We start from the raw sequence: 17,778 nt of genomic DNA, 5'->3' as shown, positions 1-17,778 counted from the left end.
AATTGCTCTGCTTTAGAATAAGAAGATTCAATTTTACTTCTTCGAAATTTTACTTTTTCGAAATATATTTTACACATATTAAATATTATAAATGTTAAAAATCATATAATAGTTTCTTCGATATTCTCTTTGGAAAAATCCGTTATTCAAAATAAGGTCGAGTGTTCTGAAATATTCTGTATGCACATGTAAGCTTTTTCAGGTGCGATGCGGCTCTCTTTGGTTTTCGTCGAGAGAGCGCTAGGTCGTTAATGATTACCGGCCAGTTTTACGCTGGCCCGTAAGGCGCCGACATACGCGTCACGTCTCTCTTTCTCTCTCTCTCTCTCGTGTATGTGGCGTGGCGTGCAAGGTGCAAACCGTAAAAAGCCAACGACGTCGACCGACGAACGACGGCAAGCAAAGTCGCGCGAGAGTTTAATTACCAGTGCGCCTCTCTTTCTCCCTCTTTTTCTCGGCACTTGGAGAGGGTCTCGGGACCGCAGGACCGACTGACTAACGACTCGACGATCTTCGCGGCCGCGGAGATCCCTCGGCGGATAACGATAATTTCAGGAGCATATTTTCAAACTGCCTCGTTTGACTCTCCTCTCTCCTCTCTTCGATCGCTGTCGCCGTCTCTTTTCCGCAAACGGATCGGCTCGGCAATCGGAACGAAGAGAAATAATATCGTTTCGCGGGAATGGGTTGGCATTTTGCAGCGGCATTTAAATATATATCTAGAATCTGCACCCTCAGGAAGTGAAATGAAAGAATATCGAGCGTTTACGTACCGTAATGGGATGCGCGGGTTTTGCGGCGGCGCGGCGTGCGGCGGCCAGGTGCATGGAGACGCATGCCGTGGAATAAAATGCGAGCGGCGCCGGGAAAACGCGACCGAATGAGAAGCCGGGATAATCGGATTATGCGCCCGTCGAAATGAACTCGCCTTAATGTCGACAGAACAGCGTGACATCGCGATACGTTTCGGTTGACTGAAAGATCGCAGAGTGTAATGGAGAGTTTGATGGGGGCATTTCGGAACTATGACAAGTGAATAACGGAAGTATATCGTATTTTTGATACCTTTCTCAAGCTTCATAAAAATATCGTTATTTGGAATGACTACTGGAATGACTGGAATGGTATATATTATAAAAATAGAGAGTTGTTAATACAATTATATATCAAATATATAATTTTTAAAATTTTGATTTATCTTGAAGTCTACTAGTCTTCAGGGCAAATTTCCAAAAATCTATATACAGATGCTAAAGTAATTTATCTATGCATGGCGATGAAATAACTTTTACAAAAATGCGATATTTCCAACATACCTATACTGAATTATAATGCATTTACACGTGGCGTAAAAAGAAACAATTGAACTAGAAATCCTTATAGTAAAAAATGATTATGTGCGCGAGAATAAACTGCACATAGATATATATATACCTGTTTTTCCTTTTTCATTTGCTTAACATATCTATATATGGCACAATCCATTAAAATGAAGAATACGGAATTAATGTCTTATTCAATAATGCATGATGCTGGATATCGCCATTTCAGCGTAAACAAGTGGAATCAGAGGAAACGGGGCGTTATCATATCGGCAAATTGTCCCGAAGGCGGTGTGATTCAGCGAATTCTAGCCCGTCCCCTTATAGAGACGAGGGCGATCGATTACACGCCAATCGGATCGATGGATCGCGCTAACTAGATCGTAAGAGTCGAGGACGACGATGCTCTATACCTGCCTATGAGCGCCAAGTCCCGCCTCGCCATCGCAGACGCAAAAACCGCGTCTTAGTCTTTTCGTGGAAGTTATCTAATGGAGGAGACTCTTGGCGACTCTCCGGTATCGCGATGCTCTCTATAAAGCGAAACCACGAAAGTTACTTTTATAATAAATGCATGCCGAATCTCTCGAAAAAGCTACATTGAGACTTTACGTGATTTTTTATCTTTCTATCTATCTGCATGCATATTGATTATATATGTATAAAATTATAAACATACAATAAGATATATCGTTGAATGTTTTAAAGATCTTTTTTGACAAATTATGTACCTATATCTTTTTGCGTCGCCAAATTGCTTTTTTTCGAACAAGAATCAGAATATGTATGACGAGCCTACCTCGTTTCCGTCAAAAAGTAGAATCAAAGCCTCCGCAAAGTCGAGCGCAATCTTGCTACACTTTATATATGCGTCGCGTCGTATCCTATACACGAAACAAAAAAAGAGACATGCCATAGCGGCGTGTTAGCATCTTCGTCAGGAAAAAAGATGAGCCGACAAGGATCGAGGAAGACGCAGAGAAAGATAAACGATCGCGCGCGCGCCCGCGCGCGCCTCGTTCGTCTCGTAAAACTTTAAATCAGTCTAGTTGGCCTGTCAGTCGTGCCATGAATACGCACACACTATATCTGCGCGGTGCACAAATTGCCACGCATTTAATTACTGTCCAATATCCAGCGGGGGGCCATTAATCACCCTCTCGATAACCCGTAATTTTCCGCCGACGATAAAATCTGTCGCGCGACGGACGCTCACTCGAGCAAGCGACTTCTTTGCATCGTAGAGAGACCGCATCGGGGGAAATGCTCTGTGGAGGGAAGAAAGACGGAGAAAGGAAGAGATAGATGGGGAGAGAGAGAAAAAAGCCGAGAAAAAAGAAACAGAATGAGGAAAGACGCGCGTTGCTTCTGCAACTCGTTCCGCGGAAAAGTGTGTGCTTGGCGAACGAGTCCTCCGCAGCTCGTAGGCTTGATATACGTTGTCAATCTCCTAGACGAGCCACCGGCTGGTATGCTTCAGATAGGCCTAATGGTTAACGAACGTTCATTCGTCGAGACAGATCGTCGACCTTCGATCGCCGGCCGTCTCGATTCCTCTAATTCTTTTTGCGGGCCTCGCCCTCGCGGGAAGATACGCTCGGATGGTCGCAGCTTCACTACCTCGTAGCCTATATAGATACCAACCACCGGCTTCCCTTCGGTAGCCCGTCTGGTTTTTTGGTAGCAGTTCGCCAGAGTCCTACCGCCACCGCGGCGAGCCTGTCTGCCTTAAGGCCGCTCTTCCTTTCCGAAGCAGGAACGCCGGATGGACAGCCAATAGCGAAAGGCGCGAGTCACGTTCACATTTATATAACACACACGTGTAACTACATTTGTTTTTATATATTTTTTTACAAAGACGACATTGTTTTTAATAACTCCTTATGCTATTTCTTTTTTAGATCGTATCTATCTAATTACATCTTAATTAATCGTTTAGGTAAATGAAAATGATGATTAAATAATGCATCAAATCGTATTAATAGACGCTATATCATTTGCGATTATGGAATACAACTTGTAACTACAAACGTTTGGAATGTTGATACGATTAAAACACAAAACTTTTATAAAATTCTAAGATGAAAATTCATTTTTAAATGTCACATTTTTTATGTTGCGTCTATTAGAGTGTAAAACGCCAAAGAGCATTCTGACAAAGAAAATTATTTTTTAAGGAGATGAAAATGTTTTTTGTATGTATCTGTGTCTTCAAGAAATAGTGAACATAAACTCGCGCGTTAATCGTACCCATCACTGCCGTAGCGCAGTGGCCAGTATATGGGCAGATCGTGCAGGAGAGAAAGATCAAGCGCTCCACCCACGCCCACGTCTCAACCTGTTCTGTTTCTCCCGTCGAGCCACGGTTACAGGTGCCTGCTCGAGGGCATTCCTGCTGGAATTCTTCACCGATGATCGTCCGCTCCGTTTTCTTGCAAACTCATATCCTCAAATCATCACATGTGTATCAAATCGTAGATAGCAACATCTTTACTACTTCTCTTTCTCGATACGAATATTTTGCTTATATCGAACTGAATGTAATATATTTTTCTTTTCACAAAGAAAATTATTATTAATTTTTATAAATATTTTGTTGTATACTTTTAAAAAATCAATACTGTCTTACATTTTTAGTATATCTTGAAATTTTTGTATCATTAGATTAGCACTTGAGAGCCTTAATCTAAATTTTTTAATCATCAAGGGAACACTTCTTAAATATCATATGGAATAAAATTATTTTTGATGTGCATTTTGTTAGCTTAAGATAATTTCATTAAATGGAAAAGAATAAGAGAAATAAAGAGAGTAATGAAATATCGCAGCAAACTCTCTAGAAGGGTACTCCTCGATCCTGAGCGAAGGCAAAAAGGAAAAAATCAAGGTGGTGGGAAGGTAGCGAGTAAGTACGCCCACACCGTCCTCTTTAGGGGACCTGTTCTCGACATTTACGTTCTGATATCTTTTCACTTCGTTTACGAGTCCCCTTTACGTTTTACGACCGATCATCGAGACCCTTTCTCTCCGCGAATGAAGGCGGAGAAGGGTAGGACAAGTGGCGGCGCCGAGAAGAATAAAAGAATAGCCACTGTAGTAAAGAAGAAAGGACCGAAGCGCCTCGAGCACCGTCAAACAAGATTCATTACGGATCTTCTCTAATCGAAGCGCTATTCTATGACATGAATGCGTTCAGATCTATTATCTATTCTCTTTTGATTGATGCGGTTTTGTAATCAAACCATGCAAGTATCAATCTATGAATTGACAGCATAAATATAACTTTTGTTAAGAAGACATCTAACCAAACACTTTATTCAAGAACAACCTCCCGCTAGGAACGCGCATTCTTTTCTGTGACGCCACTACATGTCCTGCAAAAGTATCATCTGGCTAATAAAAACAATCACTATGCCAACATGTTAATATTCATTCTGTCTCTTTAAGAGAACAGCATAACAAGACTTTCGAATGCGCATAAAGCAGTTTTTTTTTGTGCGACAAAGGCGCGACAGCGACGAGTCCTTATTCTAGAATCCCGAGAATGCCCCGGTGCGGTGGTGCAAAGTTGAAGGACGCACGTGGATTGAAATAAATCGCGGATTCAGCCGCATTAAGTCACTTAAGCGACGTCATTTAAGCGACTATCGAAGTCCGCCTCTCGCTGCCGCGCGATGGGACTGTGGCCAGGAATTCGCATGTTTCTCCATGAACGGATTTCTCGGTATTCATCGGAGGTAAGCGGGGCCGGCCGCGAAGATCGGTCTCGAAACGGCGCACTACGCACGTACGCGTCGGTATGCAGCACGCTGGAGCCGCTGGAAAACCGTTGGACAATTCTCCACATCCGCGTCCGCGACGCGACATACCGCGTTTTTCCAGGAAGCTGAGTAGAATCTTTATTCTACGATCGTGACGTGCTATCGAGACCGACGGCAGACTTGCAATTGAGATTATGCACGCACACGTGGCGCCAAGATACCGTCACATCGGGTGCCATCGTATGTGTATTGGTTTTAAAAAGATACCTCGCAGTTTGATTTCTCATATTCAATGATGTATTTAGTCGGCAAAACTGAAAGATCCTAAAAATCTGATTTTAATTTCTTTTGCTGTCCTCTTAGTTTTATTTAATATATAAACACTTACACAAAATTAATCGATTATTTTAATCTAATATGTCTCTCTTTTAATGCCGTTGGTTAACGAAAACGATGCGAAATCCTTATAAAGTTCATCATAAGTTTTACCGAGATTGGATAACGTCGCATCATAAGTAGTTATTTACATCATGTTTGATTTTTACGATTTTATAAACTTTTTATCTGTAAAAGAGCCGCAAGTAAGAAGAACCGCCGGTAATGGAGTCCCCAGAGTTAATTTTTTTAAAGTGCTGCACATGAACAATAGAAATTCGCCCACGCCGTCAAAAAATCACGGTGTTAAATGCCAGTCATCGGTAGTCTGTTCGTTGATTCACGTGCTCGTGCTCGCGCGATTTAAATTTCAAATATTCAGCAGATACATCTCTCAAGTTACATCGCGCGGTCTTATGACAAAGTGACGTTGTCACATCGAACAAGACGAACAGTGTGGTCCACACACATACATTTACATGGTGGATTAAAATAAATATTTTAAAAATCCCACACGACTCTTCGTCTATATTCGTTTCGTGGGAATTAGGTCCCCGCCGAAAATTCTGTATTCAACCAAGAGAACACAGAGTATCATTATTCATCTGTCACTTCGTGAATCGTCAAAAATACGCAATTTTCTACACTTTTAGAAATGCGCAATAATGTTTTAATAGATATTCAATTAACCCATGACGAATCTCTTCCGTTTCTAATTAATTTCCTTAGTAACGACCGTGTTTCAATAAATGATGATGCCGCTTGTTTACAAAGTGGGCAAGATTCTTTTATCGAGAACGTTAAAAAAAGTTCCGTTAGTCGCGGAGTGGTCGAAACGGGGCTGTATCGCGATAATCGGCACGGGATCGAGCGCGATCTCGTCGAGAGGCGATCGTCTCTCGGCTTTTAATGGCGGCCACGGCACTAATGACAAATGATCGGTCGATATCGCGGCGCAAAAACGTGACGAATATTCTAATCGCGTCTTGTTACGACAACTTGGCGCTTCTTCGTCGTCTCCCCCATTCTCTAGAAGACCTCCGTTACCTCGATTGCCATTCGTTCTAAGACGAGTCACGCGCAGTCCACACCTGTTGGTCTTGCACGTCAATACCTGTTTTTTTGGGATTGGTAAGATGGCAAGATTATATGTGAACGGTCATTCACACTGATATTTCATTGCTCTCGCGATTAATATAATAATTATATTTAACGTTTTGTAAAAGAATTAATTTTCGACACTTTTTATTTTTGATGTTGCTCACGTTAACCTATTTGCTTTTAACATAAATTGCATTTTATGACAGAGAACCGTTGCATAAGACCAATGTCTTATTTTATAATATTTATATGTTAAACTCTGTACGGTACTATGAACAAATTTTTAAAAAAGTCGTACAATAAAGTCTATTCTTGCTGGTCTATTTTAATAGACATACTAAGTTTTGTATTTTTGTAATATTTCTTTTTAATTTATTAAATTTTGCGCTTAAAATAGCGAAAATATATAAACGCTTATAAATTTTGAATTATTTGTTATAATTAATAATATTATATGCATTACGTGAGATCATATTAAACATGAATTGATCGAAGTTTATGTCTCTCGAAATATTATCATTAACCACGTTTCATTTACAAGTAGCGCTATCATAAATTCATATATTATTACGAAGTCATAGTTTATTAGCACCTGCAAATCTAAACCTTGCCCGTATAAATGTCACCACGATATGTCAATTACTATCATTAGCAAGCTAGCGTTGTTAACAACAACGTTGCGCCAACAAAATACTATCTAATTCAATGGCGCTCAAATCTCAAAGTATAATAACATATAATTGGAAGTTATTTCTCTGAAAATTAATTTGCGTTCAAGTGAAATTATATATCTTGTGAAATTCAAGCCCGAGTCACATACTCTGAATAATTTCTAACATAAATTGGAAAAAAGATCACGACCGAAGCAAGTAAAGTAATATATCTATATAAACCTTAGCGTATAGACATATATCAACATAATAAGGCATAATTTAATTCAACGATTAAACAGATTATCGAAATAATAATTAAGCAAATACACATGTGCGATAATTTAATCTATAAACGTCACCGCACACTTGTTCATTGCTTCAGTGCTATTCAAGTACTGTTTAAACGCTAAATTAAATAATTTATTTAAACTCGTATAGATAACATGAGCATCTTCGAATAACCACATCATCATCTTTTAATTGTTTCAGGACGAGGTGGGTGGTAGTACGGTGGTAGCCGAGGGTGTCGTAGGTGGCATAAGGGGCCCAGGCGGCGGGTGCCGCGCATCCTCGATGACGATGGCCGAGAGCGCCGTGGAGGACGCCGCAGCCGCGCCCCCGGGCCCGGCCAAGCCGCCACCACCCTCCTGTACCAACAACAACACCCTCGCGGCGACGGCCAACCGCAACCACCGGAACCCCCGCAAGAAACGAAGACGGTTGGAACAAGTAGTGGACACATTGCAGGCCCATCGCAGTTCACCATCCGAAGGCGAGGTGTTGAAGTTCGAAGGCAGCGGACCTGTGTCCGAGGAGGAAGATGTCTTCGGCTCGCCCAGATCGTCGTCCTCGCGATCCGCTGTGGATACCACCGCCGTGATTGGCCAACTACCATTGAGGTTAAAAGATGCGGAAGCAGTGATGTCAACCGAAGAGGAGTTCAACGAAATCAGTCAGCAGTATCACCATCATCCCCACCGACCATACCGATATTCGTATCATCAACATCACCATCATCGACATCGTTACTCGCCCTATCAGAACAACCACCGATTGTCGGCGACTAAGTACTCGGACTGTATGTGCAGTCAGTGCTCACAGTCGCTGGCTGCGTCGGCAGCGATGATGTCGGCGACCTCTCTGCAGACACCGCTGTCGCGAACCAGCTTCACGTACAGCAGTATATGCGGCACGTATAGCATATTCGAGCAGTACATGCATACCAAGTACCTGTCGTCGTCGTCACCAGGCGACACCTTCCGCGGACGCAGTCACTCCGATTCAGATGTTGTGCCCAAATGGGACGAAACGCGAGTACCAGCCGCGACCACTTCTTTTTCCTCTGTCGTCAATCATCCTCCGCGAAGTAGCTCTCTCGAGAGTGATGGTACAAGTCCTCAAGAATCGCCGTTGGATCTCTCTATGAAGAATCTGATGCTACAGTCCACCGCGGCTGCTTCGGCAGCCTCCAGCAGGTCACCGTCTCTTCAGTTGCTACCGTCTGGCATCGTAACGCGGGGTTCCGTCAGCGTGCCCGTAGTCAGGGGCGATGTCGCATCACCCACGACAAAAGAAAGCGTTGCAGTACGGTATAATTTGGAGGTTCTACCCGTCGTTGAGGAAATGGCGCCGGGCGCGGACGTGGCTTACGTCTGTCCAGAGTGCGGACAGATGTTCAGTCTGCATGATCGTCTGGCAAAGCACATGGCATCCAGACATCGTCGACAAGGTCTCCATGATGCCTCGGCGAAAGCATACCTCTGCGACGTGTGTCAGAGGAGTTTTGCGAGGTCGGACATGTTGACCAGGCATATGAGACTGCACACCGGCGTCAAACCGTACACATGCCGGACTTGCCGACAGGTGTTCAGCAGATCTGATCACCTCAGCACCCACCAACGAACCCATACCGGCGAGAAGCCGTATAAGTGCCCGCAGTGTGCCTATGCAGCCTGTCGCAGGGATATGATCACCAGGCATCTGAAAACCCACAATCGGTGCGCGGACGGTCCTATCCCCAAGACCGAACCCGGTCTACTCGCTGGTGAGGAATGTCCCACTTTCGACCAAAACGTGACAGGGACGCCATCGGCAGTTATTAAAGCTGAATGACAACGATCGGTCGGATGACCCTGGTTGCACTCTAGCTCCAGGTCTCAGCGAGGACATCGCGATAGGATCGATCGAGGATCCTCAGGAACCTTCGCGGGTCGATCAGGACTTCGTGGGAACATGTTGAGAGAGCGAAATCACCGCTCGACAACCTTCATGACATTAGCCAAGCGTTAGAAACAAATCGATACTTGAAGAGATCGCGATCTTGATGGAATAAGAGAATCGACGAGAGGCAAGATTTGTATTGTTGTCGTAATTCGATTTCGCAAGAATTCCGACAGACACTAATCAGTCTGTGATCGAACTTGAACTTCTGAGACGACTATTTTGGAAGAGATTGCAGCTAGACGCGTTAATTTCATTCTTTCGCTGCACTTTGAAGTTCCTACAGAAAAGTTTATAATATAACCACATCAATATATTTAAAGAATTTGTTAATAGATTTATGCAAATCTAACGATTATTTCTTCTCTTTTCTCTTTCATTTATGATATTAAAAAAATTGGAAAATACATTAACAGTGTGCATGTAACTTTTTCTACAAAGTGACTTTTTTTTTGCTTCAAAATTATTGCAACGTTTCGCAATCTTTTACTATATTTGCAAACTTGAAATCTCCCTTATGCACTCTGCTCAGCGAAAGAGTTAAATTCGCAGTCGAAAGCAGCATGGAGAGCTGAATAATAAAAATGAACTTCGCTCCCGTGAGTATTATATTGTATTTATCAAAAAATAAATTATTTTTTGTTTAACGATTTTTTTTATGGATTGCCTAAAAATTATCATCTTTCACGCGTCACACGCGATCGCGCGCGTTAACAGCGAACAATGCCGAACAGTATTATCGTACTTCTTCGCCCTCCGCATCTGATTCTGTTTCCGCGATTCGAGTTTTATTCTTCCTAATGTTTCATCGCGACACACAATATCGTGACTACAACTTCGGCCAAGGAACAGTCCGAGAGTAATCTATTTGCATGCGTAATAAATTATTAATTTATCAATAAACTTATTCCTCGTCTCATTTGCATTACATATATCTTTATGTATATTCTAATAATGTTTTCAAAATTTAGAAATTTTCTTAAAGCTTAATCTTATTTTTTTTTAAGATCTTATTTGGTTATCAACTGTATCGATTGCTGTTCTCGGAGATTTCTTGATTGTCATGGGAAAGATACGGCACCTAACCAGTTGCTCTCTTTGTACATCTTTCGCTTTTTCGTTCTCGAGTATAAAATTGAGACACACACAAGCTGAAAATAAAGCATTCCTGCTCGGCCGCACAAGTGCACGGAAGTACATGAAAGCGGTGCTTAAAGGCTCAGCGTTAGAATCGAATCGTGTTTTTATCGTGCTCGTAAAACGATCACGTGTCCAATAATACTGTATGTACATAATCAATCACATCGCGCGTCATTTCTTCGCGAAAAACTTTCCTAATCTTTAACATTAACTATGTAGAGAAATCTGGAACGTAGCCCGTCGGCGACGCGAACATACGTGCCAAATTTTAGATGAATATTTCGGACACGCGATTAACACACGCATCAACCCCAGTAAATTGTATGTCGAGGTTTAATGAAATCTATTTTTTATTTTTTATATAAATTCTTTAACTAAAAGATAAATCGAAACGTAAATCGTTGTCCAGAATTTAATATGATTTAAAATCATATTAAATTAATCGAAGATACAACAAAAGATTAATATAAAAGATTATAAAAAAGATTCATTAGACCTCAGTGAGCAGTTTTAGAGTTATCCTGTTTAGAACATATCTGTCGATCGAGCGCGATTTGCGGAACGGAGAAAAACTATTGGTGACGAGAGAATAATCTCGTCAACAATCTCAAAAGAAGGCGAGACAGAATCAAATCAATCAACGAGATAATTTCTCTGATTGAAAGTTTATTTACCGCCAATATTTTTCTCATGTGTCCATATCTATAAATAGCGAGTCGCCATTGGTAACCTCGTCGATTCGCCCGAAACCTGCTCAAGTTGTTGTTACTTGAAAACTTGTTAAGTCGACTTTCTATAGAAGTCGAAAAAAGCAAAAACAGTGATGTATTGATAGTTATAAATGTAATCGTGATCATTGTTTTGCGATGGACATTTTGTTAATGCGGAGTCGAGAAATCACGCGATCGCAAGAATAAGGACAATGTGAAAAAGAAATAAACATATTCGTACCTGCAGAAAGAGAGAGAGAGAGAGAGAGAGAGAGAGAGGAGAGGGAGAGAGAGAAAAAATGATGTTAAAGCATAATAAAGCGTATAGAAATAACGTTAATTAGTGAGTAATATTATTGACACTATTATTGCGTTTTATTATTATAACTATTACGATTATTAATTATTCGCGCCGCCGCACACCGGTAAGGAGATAAAATATTTTTTTATACAATGCACTTGAAGTATGTGACTTCGCGAAAGGCTTCGAATACGTGAACGCGAAGTTCAGTTTGAAAGTTGTTCTCACCTCGAAATTAATGCTAATTAAGTAACGTCGAACGTCACGAGAAATGATAACGTCGGCGTCAGTTCGTTACGTTATCGAGGAACGAACATTCAAATTGACAAGATCGATACGGTCTCTTCGAATTTTTTTAACGTTTTCTTGTAGAAGCTAAGTAAATAAGTATACGCGAACAGCGGTCGTTGCGGCGCGATTAATCGAAACTGGTTGTGGTGCTTAAGCGAAAAAGGGCGAATCCGACAGGTATCTTTGCGCTGTGAATCGACGAAGACAATCTAAAAGTATACTCAAGCCATGATCTCCGTACGGATAAGGTAGCCAGGCCGAGTAAATGGCGGATTGAATCTGGTAATGTTGCTCTAATAGATCTACAGATTTTGAAAAAAGTACTTTATGCATTATTTACCAATAATTCTCTCACATATCGTAAAAATGTATAAGATCTAGAGAAAAATTACAGAGAAAACAAAAGCAAATATGATAAAACGTCGAAAATAAAGATTTAAATATAAGTGCATAGTAGGTATTATGCACTTATTCTACAAGAGTATCCTAAGAGATACTCTTATGTTGAAATGCATTAAAATTTAATCTCGCTGTTTGCTCGGTACCGCGAATAAGTTCGTCTCTCGTTTCGGAAACGTCAATTCCATATAGTTTTACGATAGTCATATGGTGACTCGTTGAGCAGCACGCGCCGACATAATACTCGAGCTTACTCAGCCTCGATCGTTTTGTCCTTAATCCTTATCCTATACGTATGTATATTTGTGTACTTCCCCGATGTATCTCCTATTCCTCGTCGAAAGAAAAGTAAAAGTATCAACACGCGCTGATACACGCGTGGCACGCGCAATGCGTGATACGCGCATAGGTATATCTCTGTATTTTTGTATATCGAGATTTTTTCTAATTACCTATCTACCGATTAAGCGTTTTCAGAGGACGAGTAAGTAGCTATTGAGGAGAAAGTATTGTTGCTCTCTGCTTGCCATTTTACTTGCCCCCTTGATCGAACAATTGCTTGCGGTGTTTATCGTATGGTGCGACGCGCGAGGGAGGATCGTCGAGTCGGAGGACACTCGTTTCGTTTTTTAATCGATAATAGTCGGAATACATGTGCGGCAATGCGACCGGCTACCGTTCTAAAATCAAATCAAACGTATTTTTTGCTAATTGCTTTTTTTTTACTTATAAATTAATTAATTACGAAACTAAAAATACTTCAGGATTATAAACAAAAAAATATACATCTTCAATATGTGATGTGCGATTAATTTTCAAGTGCCATCGAGTCTTTGACGCGTTCCAACGTTCTTTTTTTGTTTCTTTTGTCATATTTCTTTTGCGTGATTATTAAAACGAGAGCATCGAGACCTCTTACTTGACGTTATCCCTCGCACCAATTCAGCCTTAAACTGACAGAATCTCTTGCGTAATAAGTCTGTAGTAACTTAAGTAAGAAAAGAGACGTGAGAAAAGAACAAAACACGTTCGCGTCTTTGGGCAGTTAAGCGATCGCCGTGCCAGACCTGTTCTTGTAATTATTCACAAGTATATATAGCCATTCGTATGATTATTATTATTTCTATTATTAATATTATTAATTATTATTAATATTATTATTATCTCTAGTTACGTTGTTAAGTGATTAATCATGTTTATGCTTCTATTATTTATTTTGTTATCCCGTTCATGAGTCAAGCTTTCTATTCTCCTCTCTTGTCTTTCCTCATTATCTCCATTCTTTTCTTCCTCATCCTATTATATGATTTTCCGTTTTACTTATCTCCATTTGATTCATTTATCCTTTACCGTCACCGAATCGGAAGAAGGGAGAGAGAGTTCAACTTACACGAAAAAAATTCATGGCAATGTCTTATAATAAATATTTAACACATTTTCAACTTGAATATAAGACAAAACATATTTTGAATCTCAAACTCACCTCCCTTTTCTCCGACTTACATGGCACAAAAGAGCTTGTCTCCGAAGAGATTTTGATCTCCAATTCCCAAACAAAGGCATATCTTTTGTAACGATAAAATGCTGATGAAAATTTGTATAAATGATTGATGATGATTGTGTACGTTAATTTATAAATTATGTTGTGTTTACGATTCGTGCCAGAATGGAAAAAATATAATTTTTCAACGAATCATCTCCGTACTTCGTCATTTTCACCCATATGTTTCCCATTATATTTTGTTATTCTATACATTTCTATATTTTTTCCTTTTTTTTAAATGTGTGACTTATATTTTAATATAAACTATTAAATATTAAGTAAATGAACTGTGTGATATATTTATTGAAAGATATTTTGGTAATATTAGTAATATAATGATTTTAATCCGGACTACACAGACGATTAAAGACTTGCAATAGACTTAATTTGCTTTCGATTATAATTTAGAGCGATAAAATTTTGTTTAAATCCTTTCTAAATGTTAATTTGATAATTATGTCGGAAAGTATGCGGTGCCTTGCAATGTTCGAGAGTTCGTATTTAGGATAAATAGATAAATCAATATGAACAGATGCGAATATATCCATCGTATCATTTTAAGGCTGAAACAAAAATAAATTATGTAGAAGCAGGATTCAAGCGAATTATTTTTTCATGCGACTTTTGGATAAGAGAGTTAGAACTTTCCGATATATACACGTGATTAAGAATTCGTAATCTATATCTATACACCGGCAGTCAGTGTTGTGCAAGACAATCGTGATTATTACCCAAATGAGAAAGTGTATCAAATATATAGATGTAACTAACGTGCTGTTGCTATTTAGATCGTACGATTTATCACATATCTTATACAGACCAACTTTTAGAAACATTTGATCAATCGATAAAACTATCCCTATTTATATCGTAAACAGATTTGATTAAAGAAATTCTTATTTGATGAATATTTGCATTTATTTGTATAATGCACAACACTACTCGCGATACCTACTGCAATACTGTAAATATTTCAAGGCCTTTAACAACAAGGGCTTACATTCGTTTTGTCACGATGTCATCTTTGTATCCTTTTCTACTGCCATGAATTTATAATCTGCATATCTGTACATCGAAATAAGAACAAGAACCTGTATGTTGCTGCACTTCTATGATGGAAATATAATATATACACGTTACTTGTTTCTTACTAAAGGATCTCCATAATTTTTCGTTGTACATTTATTTCAAACCTATCATAACAAAATTTTATTTTTCTTATCGTTTTAAATCTAGCTAAATAAAAAAGCACATTTTTCTATATTAGCTCTTAATTCAAATTTAAATTATGTGAGATTATTAGAAAAATTACTCGAGAAAAAAATTAAGCAGAGAGAGAGTGCGTATCTTATCGAAGTAATATCATATATATAAATAGCTTTGCATTTCCTAATATACATTTATTAATAGCCAGCAATATCTATGAATGTGTAGCGGATACCAAATGCTCGACCGAAGATGTAGCACGAAAAAGGGAAGTAAATACGTCCCGATTGAGACGACACTGATAACCCGGCCTGAGGCCTGAATGGCCTGTGACCCAATTGCCAACAAATTCACAAATAGTCGATATGCACGCTCTTCCGCTTCGTAGACGTAAAAACAACGAAAGCGATCAATGTCGTATATTTTCTCACATTTGAAATTTTTACGACAATTTATCCACATTTATTAAAACCATATTTATATCCAATTACTTATCTAGTAATTGAATTTAAAACACGTTATACTATTTATAGAAGTTTCCTATCTAAGCTATTGGAACTATGAAAAATAGAATTCTACCGTTATTAGCAATTGTATAATTTGTGCCATATAACTTCTGGAAAAAATAGTATATAATATTTTAACGATGAATTATAATTATTATGTCCAGTATTTATTATAAGACCCAAGATAAGTGTCGTATGGTTATGGTAATCAATTCCTTTCGATTTCGCTTGACGTAGCCCAAAAATGAAAGCGGGAGAAAGGTGATAGGTATGAAGTACTTCCCCCCCCCCCTTTAGAAGGGGACCGCGGGGGTGGGCGGGCGCGCGGACAGGGTTTACCGCGCGCCCGCAGTATAGACCACCCTCCTGGAGGAGCGGCGGGTTTTGAGATGATGTCCCCCATCCCGCCGCAGCATCAATAGACAGCTCAACTGAGCCGGGGAAGCGCGAAAGCGCTTTCCGGGTAGAAGCCCAGACATGGGCCAGGCGCTGAGGGACCCCGGAAGAATCAACGTTTCCCGGGTTTCCGGAAAATAATTTTATTGGATCACCAAAATAATTATATGAAACGCCGAAGCAATGATAATAACAAATTTTGAATATTCTAACAACTAGCTTGAGTGCCCTATAATCTACATAATTATTTTAATGATCTAACAAAATTTTTAGATTTGTATATAGTTAAATTTTTTGATACTACAGCAAAACCGTTCTTTCTGCATAATAAGAGATAACAATAATTATAATCAACATGAACTAATAAATTGATACAAAGAAATAAGTCGAAAGCCTAACGCAACATCCAAAATGTACTGTAAATCGTGTTAAGTCTTTATCCAGAGAATGCATATTGATGATCGGCTTGATGTTTACATCACGCGCCTGAATGAAATTTCAGCTCTACACCTTATTATACGCGCATTATGCGTTCGCTGGACGTACATCGCATCGTATCCTTTTTGGCGCGGTCGATATCCCGGATAAGCGGTAATGGAATAATCGACGTTTCGTGTAAGGGATATTCGGATAATCGGCTTGCCGATGCACTATCTCCATAACAATATCTGCTGACAATTTTTCAAATACACAAGCTCGTCCTACCAGCTGCGGCGAGCGTGCCATAATGGATACAGTCGCTGTAACACGGACGAAAATGCGTCAATAATGAAATTAATCCGTTTTCGGATCCTTAAGCATTCGGACCACGCCAAGATTCCGGGCGTTCTCTCCATCCGAATGCAAATATCAGCCCTATCGACCGGAATAGTTCGGTCTATTTGCTATGCGCTCGAAGACTAATTAATATGATACTATACCAGGTGATTAATAGTCCGACGCATTTGCACGATGTCTGTTGTTTCACGTATACTGTGCTTATTGTAGATATTTTATTTCCAATATATTTCCATAGATTGTATATAGAAATATAGTGTTGTTATTAGATTAACATATAATTTATTATCCTATTTTTAATAAAGATTTGATAAACATATTCATTTTCTAAAGAAAAATATTATTACAAGAAAAGATCGCATATATATGACATAATATATATGCTATCAAAATTATGCTCATTATCGTACGACACGGTTTCAAAATTATAACTAAAATAGAAGAATCCGCTGATATGTACGAGTTTCTTATTTTTGCAGCCTTCATATCATTCCTAGAGGTAACTCTTACCACCTCGTTATCTTTGTGCGAGAACGTGATGATGCTATGATACTCTAAGAGGTACCAAGCATACAGCCTTGAAAAAACGCCGACGAGGCAAATCGTGCTTCTTTCGCCCATTCCTTTTCGTTATAATTCTACTCCATGAATATCAGCTGTCAAACAATCTTACTTTTGCGAAATTCGTATAATCTCTTTTATAATTTACTTATAAATGCAATTTTTTTTTTTACGAGCTACTAATATCTAAATTAATTTTCATCATCTACCTATAAACAATCAGCTATAAAAAATTTTTTGTTTTCTTCTGTTATCAAATGCACTATTCTAAAATTGTGTGTGTGATCTGTCCATTATTTATACTCACTAACTTTAAACAATATTGAATAATATGTATTTCTAATTTTAATTATTTAATTTCTTTTAAGTCTCTTTTTCTCTCTCTCTCTCTCTACCAAAAGCATCGAAGAAATCAAGGCAGCGTTAACTCAGAGTATCACATCGTCGTGTGAAATCGAGTTGTGGAAGAAAATCGAAGGAATATCGAATTGGCAACAGTCTTTTGTGACGATTTAT

The 17,778-nt window shown here is 39.3% G+C and overlaps 1 protein-coding gene across 4 annotated transcripts in view; it reads left to right on the top strand.

The window, feature by feature from the left end:
- The window catches only part of Klu (zinc finger protein klumpfuss), a 70,168-nt gene extending 55,194 nt beyond the window's left edge, over window positions 1-14,974 (top strand). For 3 of the 4 annotated variants that reach the window (XM_071778106.1, XM_071778104.1, XM_071778103.1), the window contains one exon: window positions 7,702-14,974. In XM_071778106.1, the coding sequence (XP_071634207.1) occupies window positions 7,786-9,324 (1,539 nt within the window). In that variant the 5' untranslated portion in view covers window positions 7,702-7,785 and the 3' untranslated portion in view covers window positions 9,325-14,974. The remainder of the gene's footprint in view (window positions 1-7,701) is intronic. The other variant, XR_011731978.1, reaches the window with a different exon arrangement.
- The last annotated feature ends 2,804 nt before the right edge of the window (window positions 14,975-17,778 follow it).

The sequence above is a fragment of the Temnothorax longispinosus genome, chromosome 5 (assembly GCF_030848805.1).
Source record: "Temnothorax longispinosus isolate EJ_2023e chromosome 5, Tlon_JGU_v1, whole genome shotgun sequence".
Lineage (NCBI taxonomy): Eukaryota > Metazoa > Arthropoda > Insecta > Hymenoptera > Formicidae > Temnothorax > Temnothorax longispinosus.
Note: the sequence above shows the minus strand (reverse complement) of the source record. Positions and strands in the feature narration are given on the sequence as shown.